Source organism: Arachis ipaensis, chromosome B06 (genome assembly GCF_000816755.2).
Source record: "Arachis ipaensis cultivar K30076 chromosome B06, Araip1.1, whole genome shotgun sequence".
NCBI classification, from domain to species: Eukaryota; Viridiplantae; Streptophyta; class Magnoliopsida; order Fabales; family Fabaceae; genus Arachis; species Arachis ipaensis.
Window position 1 is genome coordinate 124,459,918 of NC_029790.2, and position 17,630 is coordinate 124,477,547.

The following is a 17,630-nucleotide window of genomic DNA, read 5'->3' on the forward strand; positions in this document are numbered from 1 at the left end:
GAAACCATTGCGGTAGCCAAGCCAAAGACTCTTGCTGAGTTCCACGAAAAAGCCAAAGGCCAAATCGATATCGAGAAACTCAGACAAGCTCGGAAGTCAAACAAAACGAACTACAGAGATGAACATAAGTCGCCGAGCAGTAAGCAAAGTTTTAAACTAACCCCTCGGTTTGATTCTTATACGCAGTTCAACACTAAGCGAGAGGACATAATAAAGGAAATCCTGAATTCAAAATTGATCAAGCCACTGAGAAAGGCTGGTACCTACCAAGATACTAAAAACGCAAATAAATCTAAATATTGCGCATTCCACCAAAAGCACGGCCACACTACTGATGACTGTGTGGTGGCCAAAGACCTTCTGGAAAGACTAGCTCGGCAAAGCCACCTTGACAAGTATATTGGAGGTCACATCCAAAAACGTACAACGACGTCTACAACCAATGAATTACCCGAACAACAACACCGGGGAAAAGAAAAGGTAACATCGAGCAATTATGAAAAGCCTTGAGGAGTAATTAATTATATTTTAGGAGGATACGCCAATGGAGGCTCCTCAAGCTCGGCGAGAAAAAAGATCATTCCGAGTAATATGTTTGTTAGAAGGTCCGCAAAGCGAAGCCGAAGCACTAACACAACTCCCACAAGTCACATTTACACAAGCAGATTTCAATTCTACCATACAGAACCTGGATGATCCCGTGGTTATTACTCTTCAGTTGGGCGACCTACTGGTCAAGAAAGTACTTCTAGATCCTGGAAGCAGCGCCGACGTCCTGTTCTACTCAACGTTTCAAAAAATGAAGCTCAGTAACAACATTCTCCAATCAACAGGGGGAGATCTTGTCAGTCTCTCAGGCAAACGAGTTCCAATAATAGGGTCAGTGTGGTTACAAACCACACTGGGTGAGCATCCTCTTTCAAAAATATGTGATATTCAGTATCTAGTAGTAGACTACTTCAGTCCATATAATCTTATCATTGGCCGTCTATGATGCACGGACACGGGACACGACACGACACGGGACACACCGACACGCGAATTTTAAAATCTTACATGACACGGAGACACGCATATATATAAAATATAAAGTATTTTTTAGATAAATTATAATAATATTTTGATATTTTATTGATATTAAAACATAAATTAAAATTTTTAATTATTTTTAATGTCTTATTTTAATTATATCAAGTATTTAAAATATTTTTTGTTTTAATAAATAATAATATATACTATATCTAAATTTATTTTAAGAATATATGTTAAGAATAAGACTGGACACGCAGACACGTGATGGTTTTTAGGTGTGTCCAGACGTGTCCGGAGAAGAATTTTTTATTTTTTTATTAAGACACGGTTGGACACAGCAGACACGCATGTCGGACAAGTATCGATGAGTGTCGTGTCCGAAATGTGTCCGACACGCGGACACGATAACTCAGAGAAGTGTCTGTGCTTCATAGTTGGCCGTCCTTTTTTAAACAAGTTCGACGCCATTGTATCTACTGTTCACCTGTGTGTTAAGTTCCCCTTGCAGGACGATCATGTTGTCACAATCCATGGAGATCACAAAGAAGCTCGGCACTGTTACAACATCGGCATGAAGTTCCAGAATAATTGGAAACAACAAGTCAACAATGTCGACCTAAACAACGATAGTTCGGCATTAACCGACCTAGATCCAAGAGCCGACTTCCAAGAAAGACCTACTCCATCTGATGACTTACAGAAAGTATATTTTAACAATGACCCTAACAAATTCACCTTTGTAGGTAAGTCAGTCAGTGTAGGCGAGCTACAAGCCATCATTGCCTTCCTACAAGAGCAAGCCGACTTATTCGCATGGACGCCTTCCGATATGCCTGGCATAGACCCACAAATCATCATCCATAAATTAGCTATAAACTCATCTGCAAAACCTGTGCAGCAAAAGAAAAGAAAACTCGGCGAAGAAAAAAGAAAGGCGTCATTGGAAGAAACACAAAAGCTTATCAATGCAGAATTCATCAAAGAGATCAGATTTACCACTTGGCTAGCCAATATGGTCATGGTAAGGAAACAAAACGGTAAGTGGCGCATGTGCGTTGATTTTACCGACTTAAACAAAGGATGTCCAAAGGATTCTTATCCTTTACCATCCATAGACTCTCTGGTAGATAACGCTTCCGGTTACGCTACCTTAAGTTTCATGGATGCCTACTCCGGGTACAACCAAATACTTATGCACCCCTCTGATCAATGTAAAATAGCTTTTATTATTGACTTCGGCAACTACTGTTATAAGGTTATGCCTTTTGGATTAAAGAATGCAGGAGCAACTTACCAGCGTCTTATGGATAAAGTTTTCACCAAACAAATTGGCAGAAACATTGAGGTTTATGTAGATGATATGGTCGCCAAGACAAAGGTCGGCAGCAACCATATTGACGACTTAATAGAGATATTCGGCCAAATATGCCACTACAACATGCGTCTGAACCCAGAAAAATGCGCTTTCGCAGTGCAGGGTGGTAAGTTCTTGGGGTTTTTATTAACAAACAGGGGCATTGAGGCAAACCCTGACAAATGCCGAGCAGTTGTGGATATGACAAGCCCGAAAACAATAAAAGAAGTATAACACCTCACAGGAAGGCTTGCGGCACTATCAAGATTTGTACCTTGTTTAGCTTCAAAGTCTACTCCTTTTTTCCAAACAATAAAAAGGAAAAATAGATTTCAATGGACCGACGATTGTGAAAGAGCTTTTAACACACTAAAAGCAACTCTCTCACAACCGCCGATTTTACAAAAACCCCTTCAAGGAGAAGATTTATTTTTGTACTTATCAGTTACTGATTGGGCGATAAGCTCTGCTCTTGTTACAGAAAGAAACAAAATTCAACATCCAGTATACTTCGTCAGCAAAATGCTCCATCACGCCGAGCTTAATTATCCGAGGATAGAGAAGTTGGCCTTAGTATTAGTCTTCTCAGCATGAAGGCTCCGGCCTTATTTCCAGAGTCATGTCATTAATGTCAATACAGATCACCCACTACGACAAGTGTTACACAAGCCCGACATTGCAGGAAGACTTATAAAATGGTCGATCAAATTATCCGAGTTCGACATCAGATATCAGTCAAGAGGGCCAATTAAATCACAATTCCTGGACGACTTTATTGCAGAACTTACAATACCCACAGAAGAAGACCACACAAAGCAATGGACCTTGTACATAGATGGCTCATCCAACAAAGAAGGGTGTGGTGCTGGAATACGACTGGAGGCCGATGATGGTTCCATCCTTGAACATTCCTTACACTTGTCTTTTAAAGCTAGCAATAATCAATCGGAGTATGAAGCCCTGGTCGCAGGACTCCGACTTTGTATAGACCTCCATATATCCACTATCAAGGTATACTGTGACTCACTGTTGGTTGTTCAACAGGTAAACGACCTGTTTCAAGTAAGAGATCCTCTTCTATCTAAATATTTACTGTTAGTAAAAAATTTAATTTCACAATTTTAAAAAATTTGAAATACAACACATACCAAGAGAACAAAACCAAAGAGCCGATATTTTATCCAAGCTCGGCAGTACCCAGTCAGAGATCTCTAGATTACACCAATTTACTATAACATCTCCAAGTGTTAACCTGACACAGGTGCTAAGTGTTACACAGGAAAGAGATTGGCGAACAGATTTCATAGATTACTTACAAACACACCGAGTACCAGATAACACCGATAATGTAAAAAAGTTTCGAAGACAAGCAACCTTTTTCACATTACTGAATGGAGCCCTATACAGACGAGGATACACTCGCCCATTACTAAAATGCCTTGGCAAAGACGAGGCCGAAATAGCACTGTCCGAAGCATATGAAGGGATCTGCGGAACACACACAGGAGCTCGGAGCTTAGCCTCCAAAATCCTCCGCGCCGGCTTCTTTTGGCCATCACTAAAACAGGACAGTCAGAACAAAGTTCGGACCTGTGCAAATTGCCAGAAGCACGCCCCGACCATCCATATTCCTGCCGAAGATATGCATCATAGCGACGTTACATGGCCTTTCAACCATGGGGATTAGACATACTCGGCCCATTCCCTACGGCGCCGGGCCAGGTAAAATTTCTCATAGTAGCAATTGATTATTTCTCAAAATGGGTCGAGGCCTAACCTTTGGCTAAGATTACATCCCACCAAATGATCTCTTTTGTTTGGAAAAACATTATTTGCCGTTTTGGCATTCCTCATCATATCATCACTGACAATGGTCGCCAGTTTAGCGATAAGAAATTTCAAACTTTTTTGCAGAACCTCAAGATCAAACAGCACTTTGCCTCCGTTGAGCATCCTCAGACAAACAGGCTAGCAGAAGCAGCAAATAAAGTGATCTTGCACGCACTTAAGAAAAAGTTGGACGACGCAAAGGGGCTATGGGCCGACCTTATACCTGAAGTCCTGTGGGGATATAATACAACACCCCAATCATCAACCAAGGAGACGCCATTCCGGCTCGTATATGGCTCTGAAGCTATGATACCACTAGAAATCTCCCAAAGCTCAATTAGAACACAGCTCGGCAACCAAGAAGAAGCTCGGCGAGCCGAGCTAGACATCATCGAAGAAATTCGAGATATAGCCATGCTCAGACAACGTGCGCCACAACAAACATTATCTCGGCGCTACAATAAATCGGTCAGAAGCCGAACATTCGAAAAAGGAGACTTAGTCGTTCGAAAGACAGAAGTCGCACGGCGACCACCATCACATGGCAAGCTCGCCACAAACTGGGAGGGCCCATATCGAGTTACACAAGTCCTCGGCAACGGAGCATATAAACTAGAATCAATAAATGGTACAATCCTACCCAACACTTGGAATGTATCTTCCCTAAAGAAATTTTATAGTTAAAAAGTCAGGGACAGGCTTGTACTCTTTTTCCTACTACCAAGATTTTGTTCCTAGAGGGTTTTGCTTGGAGAGGTTTTAACGAGGCTAGCCTACTTGCACCTTTGTATTCAAAGGTTCACCAAATTCATATATCAAATTCATCTTCAAGTATATATGCCCTATACGCATCTATCACTTTCTCGCTTTCCAATTTCAAAGCATAACTACAAACTCGTCTACAACGACGAACAGTTGTCAATCCGAAATAACTCGGCGCCACTAACATACACACATAGAAAGAATATCCTGCACATAAATTTCAATCAAACAAGCAAAAAGCTTTTCTAAAAAACAATTCAAATCCATGATATATAACCAAAACAAAGCAATTCCACCAGCATCCATACAAAACAGAAATTGTCACAAGTTTTTAACCTTAAAGAGGTTCTAACAACATATCCAAAAATATTCAAACAAGATCTATTAAATAGAGTTTTTACAAAACAACAGAAGAAATACTAAACATTCTCAGCCTCGTCTTCGGCCTCCCCATCATCCTCAACTAACTTTCCGTCACGAACAATCTTCGCAGGATCCATTTCAGAAAGATCAGCATCAGGAACCAAGAACTTCACCTGTAAGCATGCCCTCTCAAAACCTTCAACAAAAGAGTCCAAAATTTTATCACCTTTCTTTTTCTCCATCTCTTTCAGCCGAGCAGTAACCTCAATCAACCGAGTTTCCATGCTCGCCAGATCAGCTTCCTTTTTCTTCAAATCTTCTACATCCTTAGCATAATTATCTTTTGTTTCCTTCAACTGCTTCTCAGTTTCAGTCAACCGACTTTGTAACCCAGCAGCAATACCATTGCTCTTAATTAGCTCTTCTTTGTACACAACACATTCCGCTTTCTCACCCGCAAGCTTCTTATGCCTCAATTCTTGGCTACGCCCTAAACTAGCAAGACTAAGACCAACCACCTACGAAAACATGATAACTACATACATAAAACATACAAGTAAATAAAACCAAACTACCAATATAAAAACAAGACCTTACCTGCATGCACTGGCCAATAGCCATCTCACCAACCTCATTTGCCAAAGAAATGTCGGCGGAAGATTGACAATATTGGTCGGCAACAGCCATGTAGGGGTACTCCTTCCCCCACACAGACACACCTCCACTCTGCTCAAACATCTCATGAAGCCTTTTTTGATTCACAACAAAGGCCTCAATTTCCTCTATAGACACACCATGTTCTTTCCCACTAGACTCCTCAGATAAATCCACCACATCCGACTTCCTCTTTTTCACAATCACCTTCCGACGACCCTGAAGGGGCTGACTAACTTCTCCGGCCACTACCACCTTCTCACGATTTGAAGAGAAAACCTCCTTTTCCAAGTTCTTATTCTTAAAACGAGACCTCAACGACGCAGCCGAAACGCCAGGGTACTTACCTCCTGCAAATTCCAAAGAGACAAAAGCAAATCAGCAAATAACTAAACAATAAAAACAACAGAGACCACAAACAAAACTCACCCATATATTCTACCACAGAATTTCTATCCTCATCCCACTTCAACAATTCAAACATCGAAATCAACTCTTTCCGATCAATTTGTTCTACCAAGAACTCAATAATACAAACATTCCTCGGAGTAATAACTTCGGCACTGAGGATGTTCTGCGGTTCCGAACACCACCATAAAGGAAACCTCTCAGCCAGCAACTCATCAATATAAAACGGAAAATCTCTTTCCACATTCCTCACTTTAAGATACATCTCTTTAAAATCCTTGAAGGATGATTTGTATAGTTTAAAAATTCCAAACCCAGGAGTACTGTTCAAATTAACCCACCCTCTTTTCAAACTCCTTTAGCTTGAAACAGAGAGAAGAATAAATCCACAGAAGGCTCCAACTCCAGAAACTCCATCAATATCTCAAAACTTCGAAGAAATTCCCACCCATTAGGATGCAACTGTGAAGGAGCACATTTAAGTTACTTCAGAATCTGACACTGAAAAACAGTGAAAGGCAGTCTCACTCGCAGCTCCTCTAACACACAACTATGCATGTAAAAAAACTCAAACCCCTGCCTCCTATGATAAACCCTATCCTCACTACTACATGGCAACAATTCGACTTCAACACCACAACCAACCCTCACGATTTTCTTCACATCTATCTGCTTCACAGCAGCATCATAACAAAACAAAGAAACCCGACACTTTACATCATCACTTACCCAGTCATACGACCAGTCAATCTCCCCTTTTTTCTCCTTCTCTAAACCCATGAAAGAACCAGAACAGAAAAGAAAAGAGGTAGAAGATACAGATGATAAAACAAAAATGAAAGAAATGGCATGCATACCTCTTTTACTCATTCTGTTTCCCAAGCTGCAAAAACCAAGGGTCATGGATAAGTTACCAACCCAAACCTTTGAACTTAACCACATCACAAAGTAACTGCCAACTCAAATCACACCAAACGACGCAGTTACCTTGGAAAAATAACAAGCCTTTAATACCCCACGCACTAATTCTCTCTCCTAAATACAATACAAACGAACCCCATTCCTTTTTAATGAAATACGTTGAATTGGGGGCTCACTTAATAAACCATCTGACCGAATTATAACTCATCAAAAACTCAACCTGCTTCATTAAAAAACCCTCCTCAGGTCAAGCTTGGGGACTATGATATGACCACCTTTAATACGAGCTATAACTCGGCATTATAGCCGTTGTCACTAAGAACTATAACTGTCGCCCGTTATAAGCTCGGCCTTTCATGAGCCCTAACTCGGTCAGATTAATACTCCTATCATAACTGACATCAAAACGGCATAATAAAGTCGGTTACAAATCAATTCGAGAACCGACGATTATGGCTGAGAAGGTAACAGATGAAGAATTCATCATATAAAGGGAGGTAAAACATTTCTTTTGGATGAAGTTGAAATAAGACAATACACTGACTTAAACTTTGGAGTGCCTTTGCATGTACACTCCTCCCCTCTTCCTTATTTGCTCACGCTGTGACGAGAAGAAAAGCTCGGAATCGAGTGTTGGACGCTTAGGCCCTAAGGTTATAGCTCGGCCATCACTAAGTAGTGGAGGCCGACCTATTTCACAGGCAAGATCATATATAATTATAATTATATAAATTTTAAAATTTTATTTCATTTGTTAAATTTTAATAACTAATAAGAGCAGAACAAGTACATGCATAGGCAAATTAGAGTATAAATTTTTACTACTCATAAATATGGATGAGGTGTATTTTAATACGGACTATAAGAAGAGACTAGGAGCCCGTTTGGGAACGCACAAAAGTTACTTTTTTTTACTTTTGAATTATGAAAAGTTACGATAAGCGTATTTGGCACTATTTTTAAGAAGAGCTTTTAACTTCCCGAAAAGTTAATTTATAGCTTTTGGAAGAAGTAAAAATAGATGACTTTCTCCTTTTTGATAAGTCATTTTATCACTTCCGTGAAAAAAAATTGATTTCAAAACAAAAAAATTTACTTTCGTTCTTGATTCTGTGGAAAAATGTTTCCTGTTTCTGCTGGAAATACTGGTCATCCACCACCATTTTCACTCAAGGTTCCATCTTCTAGAAGCACTGGCCTTCCACCATCATGCTCACGCAATGTTCCATCTACTGGAAGTGTTGGCCTTCCACCACCATTTTCACGTAATGATTCATCTGCTGAAAGTATTGACCCTTCACCACCATCTTCTGTTCCATCTGAACCAGCATATATTTCTTCCAGGTATTTTTTTTATCATTTTATCATTCTATTTTTATTATTAAATTTGTATTGAATATTTTGTATGCTATGAAATCTCAGTTTTAATTTTATTTTTTTATATGTGATTTTAATTTTATTTTTTTTATATGTGATTTTATTTTTATACAACTTGCTATTATTTTTATAATTAGTTTTATAATTTTCTTTTTTTTTATGTTCTTCCCCAACAAATTCATGAAAGTGGCAAGTCCGAAAGAAAATTTAAAGCTGATTGGAATGAATTATTGGTGCTTGTATGGCTTTACACAATTTTATTCGACGGAATGGCACAAGCGATGAACAATTTGAAGAATTCTATGAAAATTTTGATTTTATGGGTGAAGGTGAAGGTGAAGTAGAAGAACCAGTTTCTAATGATATTACGTGGGAAGAATCGAATGCTGAAAGTACTAGAAAAATGGAACTAATTAGATAACAAATAAAGAATCAATTGCCTGATCGATTGTAATTTTAGTGATTTGATTATGTAAAATTAACCTTCAATAATGGAAAGTATTTGTTATTATCATTATTTTAATATCCATTCTCTTATGTTAAAAAAATTGTATTTTTTGAGTTATTTATCCAAACACTACAACTTTAAAATAAGTATTTCTATAGTTAAAAATCCAAACACAAAATAACTTATTTATAAGCTACTATTAATAAAAGTCCTTATACTTTAAGCTCCTTTTTCAAAAGAACTTATTTAAGTTATTTACGCAACTGGACCTAGGTTGAATAAGTCAAAAATCCGTCAATACGCTATTTCTGGGTCAGCCCTATCCCCAACAAAAGGAACGGGCTGGGTAATATAAAATTGGCCCAAACCCAAATGGGTGAGCGTGCTAGTTTTTATATCTAAAATAAAATGTAACGTTCACATGACCAAAAAACCAAAATGTAACGTTCATGTTCGGAACTGAGCAATTGGCAGAATAACACAAAGTCACAAACACAGACACCATTGGCCCCCACATGAAAATTTCAAAATTCAAAAGAAAAGAAACTCCACTTTCGTTACAAACGCAGTGATATTCCTCTGTCTCTTCATTACTTGCGTCGTGTTATACTTATACGTCGTCGTTTTAGGGTAAGCGAAAAACAAGATGACCACCATGGAGAGCTTGATTGGGCTCGTTAACAGAATCCAGCGTGCTTGCACTGTTCTTGGTGACTATGGAGGCGATGACAACAACACCTTCTCTTCTCTCTGGGAAGCTCTTCCTTCTGTTGCTGTTGTCGGTGGCCAGGTTCGTTCTCTGCTCTCTCCAATTTTTTTGAGAAAGTATATGGTTTTGTAGAGAAAATTTTGGATACATGTATTCTTCTTTTGTATTTTCTAGCTCGTTGTAAGTCTGAATTCTTGAAATTTGTGGTGGAGAAAAATTCGAATATCTGAAAAATGATTCTTTCGTTATATTTATGCCTTTATGGTACCGATTAGTTTATCCAAAAAAAAAAAAAAGAAAAAAACACAATTTTTTATCTTGTTTATGTTATTTTCGGTTTTGCAGAGTTCGGGGAAGTCTTCAGTTTTGGAGAGCATTGTTGGTCGTGACTTTCTGCCTAGAGGATCAGGTTAGTGTTAGGTTTTTATTTTATTTTCTTTTCTCTGTCGTGATTAGTGGTTAATTTATTGATTGGTCTATGTTGATAATTTACTAAGTCTGATTTGTTTCATATTTTTTTGTGGCATGAATGAATTGCAGGGATTGTGACAAGGCGGCCATTGGTGTTGCAACTCCATAAGTTGGAAGGTGGTTCACAAGAGTATGCTGAGTTTCTTCACCTGCCAAGAAGAAAATTCACTGATTTTTGTATGATTCTAACCAACTTGCCATTTTGTATTCCGGTTGCTCATAAAATAACTTGAATGCTTGATACCATCTTTTGCACCTTTGGTGCATAAATGTGGGAATGGTTGGTTTTGCTCACTCTTCACAATAGCAAACTTGCTTTGACTAATTCTTGGATGTCCCCTGTTTTAGTTCTTATTACATGCCTGGTGCTGCTTTCTCTTTTTTTCATCTTTTAGAGAAAACAATTGATAACATTAGAGTTATCCAATTGTATTGTCTCTGGTAATGAAGGTTCAATTTCAAGATGTTCAAGTTCATTATTTTATTTTATTTGAGCTATAGGTCAAGTTTTAGCGGACTCCTAACTAGCAATTTAGAATGATATTGATATAATTCGGAAGCTACTTGTTTAGTTTTGATGGTTGAAGGATTTTGTATGCATTTGTATTTTCCCGTTGCATAAAGTGTAAAGGAAGTTGATAATCCTTTTAAACCATCTATCTTGCTTTTGAAGCCTTGGTCCGCCAGGAAATTCAGGATGAAACTGATAGAGTAACAGGGAAGACAAAGCAAATATCTCCCATTCCAATTCATCTTAGCATCTACTCACCAAATGGTATGCTATTGTCTCTCTCTTTTCTAATATCTTTTAAGTTGGTTAGCTTCTTGTTTAGATAAGAAGTAATTATATGATATACACTTGAACTTCTTTCATATTCTGTTTGTTCTTTGAACAATTTGAATTTCTAATATTGCTTGGTCTGATAATGTTATTATTGTTATTATAGTTATTTGTAATAATAGCAATAGGCTAGTGTATATGTTAGGATTCCATTAGTTTATGACTTAGTTACCATTAGCAAGGTTATAAAATCAAATTTGGATATGAATTGTTTATCTGTGGGCTTATTGTTTGAACCGTGAATTGGATTGTATTGTGAATTGTTAGAATCATGATCAATATAGGAAGTAACACAGTAATATTCTTAATTTAAATGATTATACAAAAACCAGCTATATATTAGTATAATTGAAGTCCGATAAAACTACAAATAAAACAACATTCAAGTAAAAAATTCCTATATTTTCAGCATTTTGACTTTGATTAGTTACACAAAACTGATTCCACAAATGGTTTGCCTGCTTCCTTTTCTCCTTCTAGAATTGATACTTGCACAACCTTTTGGTACACCATAAAGTGTATACTTTCCATTTTCGGAAATGGTACACATTTATTGCTTTTGATTCTTTTCATCATATTCACTTTATACTTAAAAAAGGAAGGTCTACACAAAGGTGTACAAAAAGAGTGGTGCTAATAACACAACTTGTGTATTGGCTGCGAAGGGTTGTGTAGTTGCCTTCTCTACCACAGGTCCGAATGGCTTGCATACAAGGTAGCGCTGGCTCCAAACTTGGTGAATGATGCAGAATTCCATATGCAATGTGTATGGTGCAAATGCAAGATGAAGCATGAATCCTATGAATCTAAGATACAGCTCCAATATGCATGGTTCACAAATTATACAAACCCCATTTCAATACATGATACATTGTGCTATAAGTATTGATATTGTGATGAATTGCATCGAATTGGATCACAATTTATTTGATTCTTACTAGAATGTGGCATTAGTAAATGGAAAGGTTAGTTAAGAGAGTGAGTTAGAACTAATTAGTAGTGAATTAGAGTAAATAGAGAACACGGAAGAAAGAACGTGTCTTTTATTATCTAGTGAGGAGTCTTTAGAGAGTAGAGGAGCTCTAGCTCTTCCTCAAATTAGTTAAGCACTGTATGAGGGCTCTCGTGCCCATTTTAAACGACTTCCTTATTCAATAAGTATTTTCCTTTCAATAAGTATTTTAAAATTAGTATTTTCCTTTCAATTCTTCCTCTCACTGGTAGGGGTTCTGAAATTGGCAAAGCTCCCAAGATCTTGGGGAGCTTGTAAAGTTGCAAAATAATAGAAATATTATGAACAACGACAGGAACAGAGGAGTTTGTTGATTTGGTGGATAGATTGGGTATGGTAAATCATCTTGTCGACGAATTCTCGGATGCCCAAGGAGCACTGATGGCATATAGGCTATTGGAAGTAAAGAATTGGACCATCTTCCATTCTTTCTGCTTTTTTATTCCCCTCCTGATCTATTTATTCCAACTAAAGAAGCTAAAAATTACTTAACTAGGTGACTACCACTTCTTTTATGGAGTGGGATTAGAACCCTCCATTCTCATTCATTAATTTTTTCACAGTTACTCTTAACTATACTGATCAAAGTTTCGATCAATTTGAAATACTCCAGGTCATAGTTATAAGAAATCACCAATTAGGTGATGTACCTTGTTCTACCTCTTGCATTCCAATTTGCAGTTCTTTCACGTATTGGAACGCTATGGATCGCGAATTGGATCATCTATGGGATTGCCAATAGAGAGGGTGATGGTACTAGTTCTCAACTAAAACTCAAGGTAAAATTAAGGCATAGAAATTCCAAACCTACCTCAACATGGAAGATGTTTGGATTTTGGAACCATAAACTCATCTAGGAATTAAGGAAAGAATAAGTGAAGAGAAAGGGAGGTAGAAGGTAGGGGGTAGAGCCAAACTAAAGAAGTAAAAGGGAAGAGCACAAATTGAGAGCGTGCAGATTATTGTGTTAGAATGTACTGCGTACCGAAATCACTTATTGGCAAAGCCAATTCTCCCACGTACTATATATTTGTTAGGTAGCTTAGCATGTACAATATACATGTTCCCTACTACTCTCTGCATTCTTTATCTCTAAGATGTAGTATTTGATGTTGAAGTATAGATTGTGGCATTTGATTTGATTATTAAATATGAATGACATTGGGTTTGATTGTGGAGAATTTCTTATTTTTGAACATACTTATATTCTATATATGTTTTATGAGATATAAATACATAACCATAACAATAACAATACTTTATATTTTATTGAAAAGTAGCTGCCGTCTCACTATCTGCTACACCTCTAGTGTGTTTTGCATTTAGGATTGACTACATTTGTGATTGTTTGACAAAGTGTAGTTGACTTTGCGGTCCGTTGAATTATTACCATGACATAGAAAGAAACTATTACTTCAGTGTAATTTCAAGTTGTTTAGCTGTAATAATTCTTGTGCTTACAAATCAAATGTCTTAGTTTTTCTGTTTTTGTTTTTTGAACAGTTGTCAACCTAACCTTGATCGATTTGCCTGGTTTGACTAAAGTTGCTGTAGGTATGCTTTTTATGCAATTGCTAATTATATTCCTTGGGGGAATGATACTTCTAATTTTTATTCATTAACAACTGTGTCTATCATTTTCAGAGGGACAGCCTGAGAGTATTGTTCAAGAAATTGAAACTATGGTTCGATCTTATGTTGAGAAGGTAAATGAGAAGTAATAATGTCATTGTTGCATCAAACATATTGTGGCATGCTTGCTTTCAGTCCGCCTTGTGTTTTTGTAGGCCAACTAAAATAATGAACATTTCATCTAAGCAACTTCTATAACTAGATTTCTCGATGGATCTGAACTTCTTTGTCTAGTTTGACTAAACATGATTAAATGAGCATGCCATGTTTTGTCTTTTTCTATTTATTCTGATTGCATATTTTTAAGTGGATTATATATCTTAATACTCCCATTACTTCATTTTTAATGTATTTGTTGTGTGGGCAGCTGGGCATATTGTTATCCTCCTCTCTCTATGTTTTTGTTGGTGATGGTTTGGCCTCCTTTTGCCTGTTGAAGCATTTTTCAAAAATAAATGACTGTAGAATGCATGCGCCCAAGGTCCATTTTTTTTTACCCCTCATGCTTTATACTGTTGACTATTTACTTATGCTCTTGAGTCTTGACAGCCTAATTCTATCATCCTAGCGATATCTCCAGCCAATCAAGATATAGCAACATCTGATGCTATTAAACTTGCTCGAGAAGTTGATCCCACAGGTAATTTTTTTATTGCTCCCGGGGTGTTCATGGGTTGGGCTGGGTTTAATTAGACCCGGACCCGGCCCTAAAAGATGACGGGTCTATTTTGGCCCGACCCGTAAGTGACATGAAATAAACCGGGGGTCGACCTGATATAAAATTAGTATATACAAATTTGTAAATTTTATATGCTAGAGTAATAAAACTTTACTTTTAAAAATTAATTTAACAAATATATCATATTTATACCAAAATAAATTATTTTATAGAAAAGACAATACTGTGTAATATAAAAAATATTAATTGAAGTATAAAATAATAGGATAACATTACTAGTTTTACTCTAAATTATATATTTTTATTCTAAATACTAATCTCACTCTAAAACATATAATTTCGGTATAAAAAAACTTCCCCCTGGACCCGAAAATAACAAAGGGAAAATGACGAACCCGAACCCGGCAAAATATGCCTTGGGTCCGGGGCGGGGCGGGTCTTGGACATCCCTAATTGCTCCAAAGAATTTCAGATTATGTCATTTGCTTGTGTGATAGTCTAGCTCTAAAATCTTTTGTTATATATGTAGGAGAAAGGACATTTGGGGTGTTGACAAAGCTGGATTTGATGGACAAAGGAACTAATGCTTTGGATGTACTTTCCATTTCTCTTCTGAGCTGACGCATGTCCCTTTAATGTTCTTTTAAGTTTGAAGTGTGCCTATGAAAATTATATGATTTGTTTGTCTTCTTACCTAACTTTGTCACGTCAAGGTCCTTGAAGGAAGATCTTACCGTCTCCAACATCCGTGGGTTGGTATAGTAAATCGGTCCCAAGCGGATATCAACAAAAATGTTGATATGATTATTGCTAGGCGCAAGGAGCGTGAGTATTTTGCGAATAGTCCTGATTATGGGCATTTGGCCAATAAAATGGGCTCAGAATACCTTGCAAAGCTGCTCTCACAGGTTTGCCTTTTGGTTATTGTCTTTTATATCTTTCGTATGATATTTGATATGTTGTCTTTTTTATCATGGGGGTTTATTTTGTAGCACTTGGAGTCAGTAATTAGGGCAAGGATACCTAGTATAACGTCTCTGATAAATAAAAGCATTGAGGAACTTGAGTCGGAGATGGATCATCTTGGAAGACCTATTGCTCTTGATGCTGGGGTGAGTGGTTTGCCATTGTGATGATTTATTTCAAGATTGAAGCTGGGACATCCTTTCGAATATTTTTTGAGCCTCTGTTTTTGTTGTAGGCCCAACTATATACCATCCTAGAACTTTGTCGAGCATTTGAACGGATATTCAAGGAGCATTTAGACGGAGGGTAAATATCTTATATGAAGTTTCATTTTTGTGATATTTGAATGGTAGATAGGGAGGAGGAAATGAAGGAAAATGCAATCAATACCTTTTGAATATTACTATGATGCTGAGTTTTTTTCACTTTTTTTTCAGAATTTTTTCATGGTAAAATGTCTATGACCGAGTTATTTTTTTATTTAGGCGGCCTGGAGGTGACAGGATATATAATGTCTTTGATAATCAGCTTCCAGCTGCTTTACGCAAGCTTCCACTTGACCGGCATCTTTCTCTCCAGAATGTAAGGAAAGTGGTGTCAGAGTCCGATGGTTATCAGCCTCACTTAATTGCCCCAGAGCAAGGTTACCGGCGCCTAATTGATGGGGCTCTCAATTACTTTAGAGGACCAGCTGAAGCTTCAGTAGATGCTGTAAGCAGTCTTGCTATGTACACAACAGTTACTATTTTTGAGCTAGTCACAAAATGGATTAAGCTGTCTATTCTTGGATTTTCTGTAGGTTCACTTTGTTCTAAAAGAACTTGTGAGGAAATCAATAGCTGAAACTCAGGTAACATTCAAGAACTGTATTCTTTTGGTTAGCTCGTGCATGAAGTGCTGTGATTCTGTATGAAGGTATTCATATGTGCATTTAAGCAGGAACTAAAGCGCTTCCCAACTTTTCAAGCTGAATTAGCTGCTGCTGCATATCAGGCATTAGAAAGATTCCGTGAAGAGGGTAAGAAGACAACTCTTCGGCTTGTAGATATGGAATCTTCTTATCTCACAGTGGAGTTCTTCCGAAGACTTCCTCAGGAAGTAGAAAAAGCTGAAAATCCTGCTGCTTCAAACAGTGATCGATATGCAGAGGGGCATTTCAGGAGAATTGGATCTAATGTGTCATCATATATAGGACTAGTGTCTGATACGCTTAAGAACACTATTCCAAAGGCTGTGGTCTATTGTCAGGTTAGACAAGCGAAGCAGTCGTTGCTGAACCATTTCTATACACAAATAGGGAAGAAAGAGGTACTTACTTTCTAGTTGGTTGTTAAATTCTTGATTTTAAATCTTTTAGGAGCTGATGATTATACCATGCCAGAATGAGATAATCTTCTAGTAGTAATATTATATGCCATATCCTTAATTAGAACTTCTTTTTGGGCGGATACTTCTCTAGGGTACACAGCTTTTGCAAATGTTAGATGAAGACCCTGCAATGATGGAAAGGAGACAACAATGTGCGAAAAGGCTTGAGCTATATAAAGCTGCGAGAGACGAAATTGATTCAGTTTCGTTTGTACGATGAGCATCGCCGCCTGGTGATTGTCTGCCTCATATTGTAACTTAACTGTAACTGATTGTAACTTTCTTAGTTTTTGTTCTTGCCCAGTTGTCCGAAGGTGTGATATACATCCGTATAGACTGATCTCAGGCTATATGTAAAACTGATATTTGTATTCATTGTGTATCTATTATGTGTCCATTCTTTTGTTTGTTTGCTTTCTTTTCTCTGACATCACTACAGAAATAGAAGACAGACCGAGTCCAGAAGAACTCATCTCAAATAGTACAAGTGAATGTGTTTAACTGGCAAGGAAGGATGTATATATAGAAGGCAAAGTTACCGTATGTTATTATGTTGTGTGCAGCAAATTAATGCACGGTTTTCTTAGGTAATAGTGGGGGTGTTTGTAGTTTCTTAGTGTTAATATAATCCTGTTTAGGGAAAAGGAATTGTAACAATCCCTCCCCCCCGCCTTTCCCAATTTTTTGATGATCAAGACCTTGGTGTACGGAATGTGCAGTCATATTCGTTAGATTTCTTCAATTTACATTCATCTTCCCTCTGACTATACATCCATTAAACTCGTAGGTTATATTTATTTTAC

At 37.5% G+C, this 17,630-nt stretch overlaps 1 protein-coding gene across 1 annotated transcript; it reads left to right on the top strand.

Annotated features, from left to right (window-relative positions):
• LOC107605325 (dynamin-related protein 1E) lies at positions 9,711-17,241 on the top strand. Its single transcript, XM_016307176.2, has 15 exons — positions 9,711-9,939; positions 10,204-10,267; positions 10,399-10,506; positions 11,003-11,104; positions 13,686-13,736; positions 13,827-13,888; positions 14,364-14,454; positions 15,023-15,087; positions 15,207-15,401; positions 15,486-15,605; positions 15,695-15,765; positions 15,945-16,170; positions 16,259-16,309; positions 16,399-16,767; positions 16,919-17,241. Exons 1-15 carry the CDS (start codon positions 9,796-9,798, stop codon positions 17,045-17,047), a joined length of 1,848 nt encoding a protein of 615 aa, XP_016162662.1. The 5' UTR covers positions 9,711-9,795; the 3' UTR covers positions 17,048-17,241.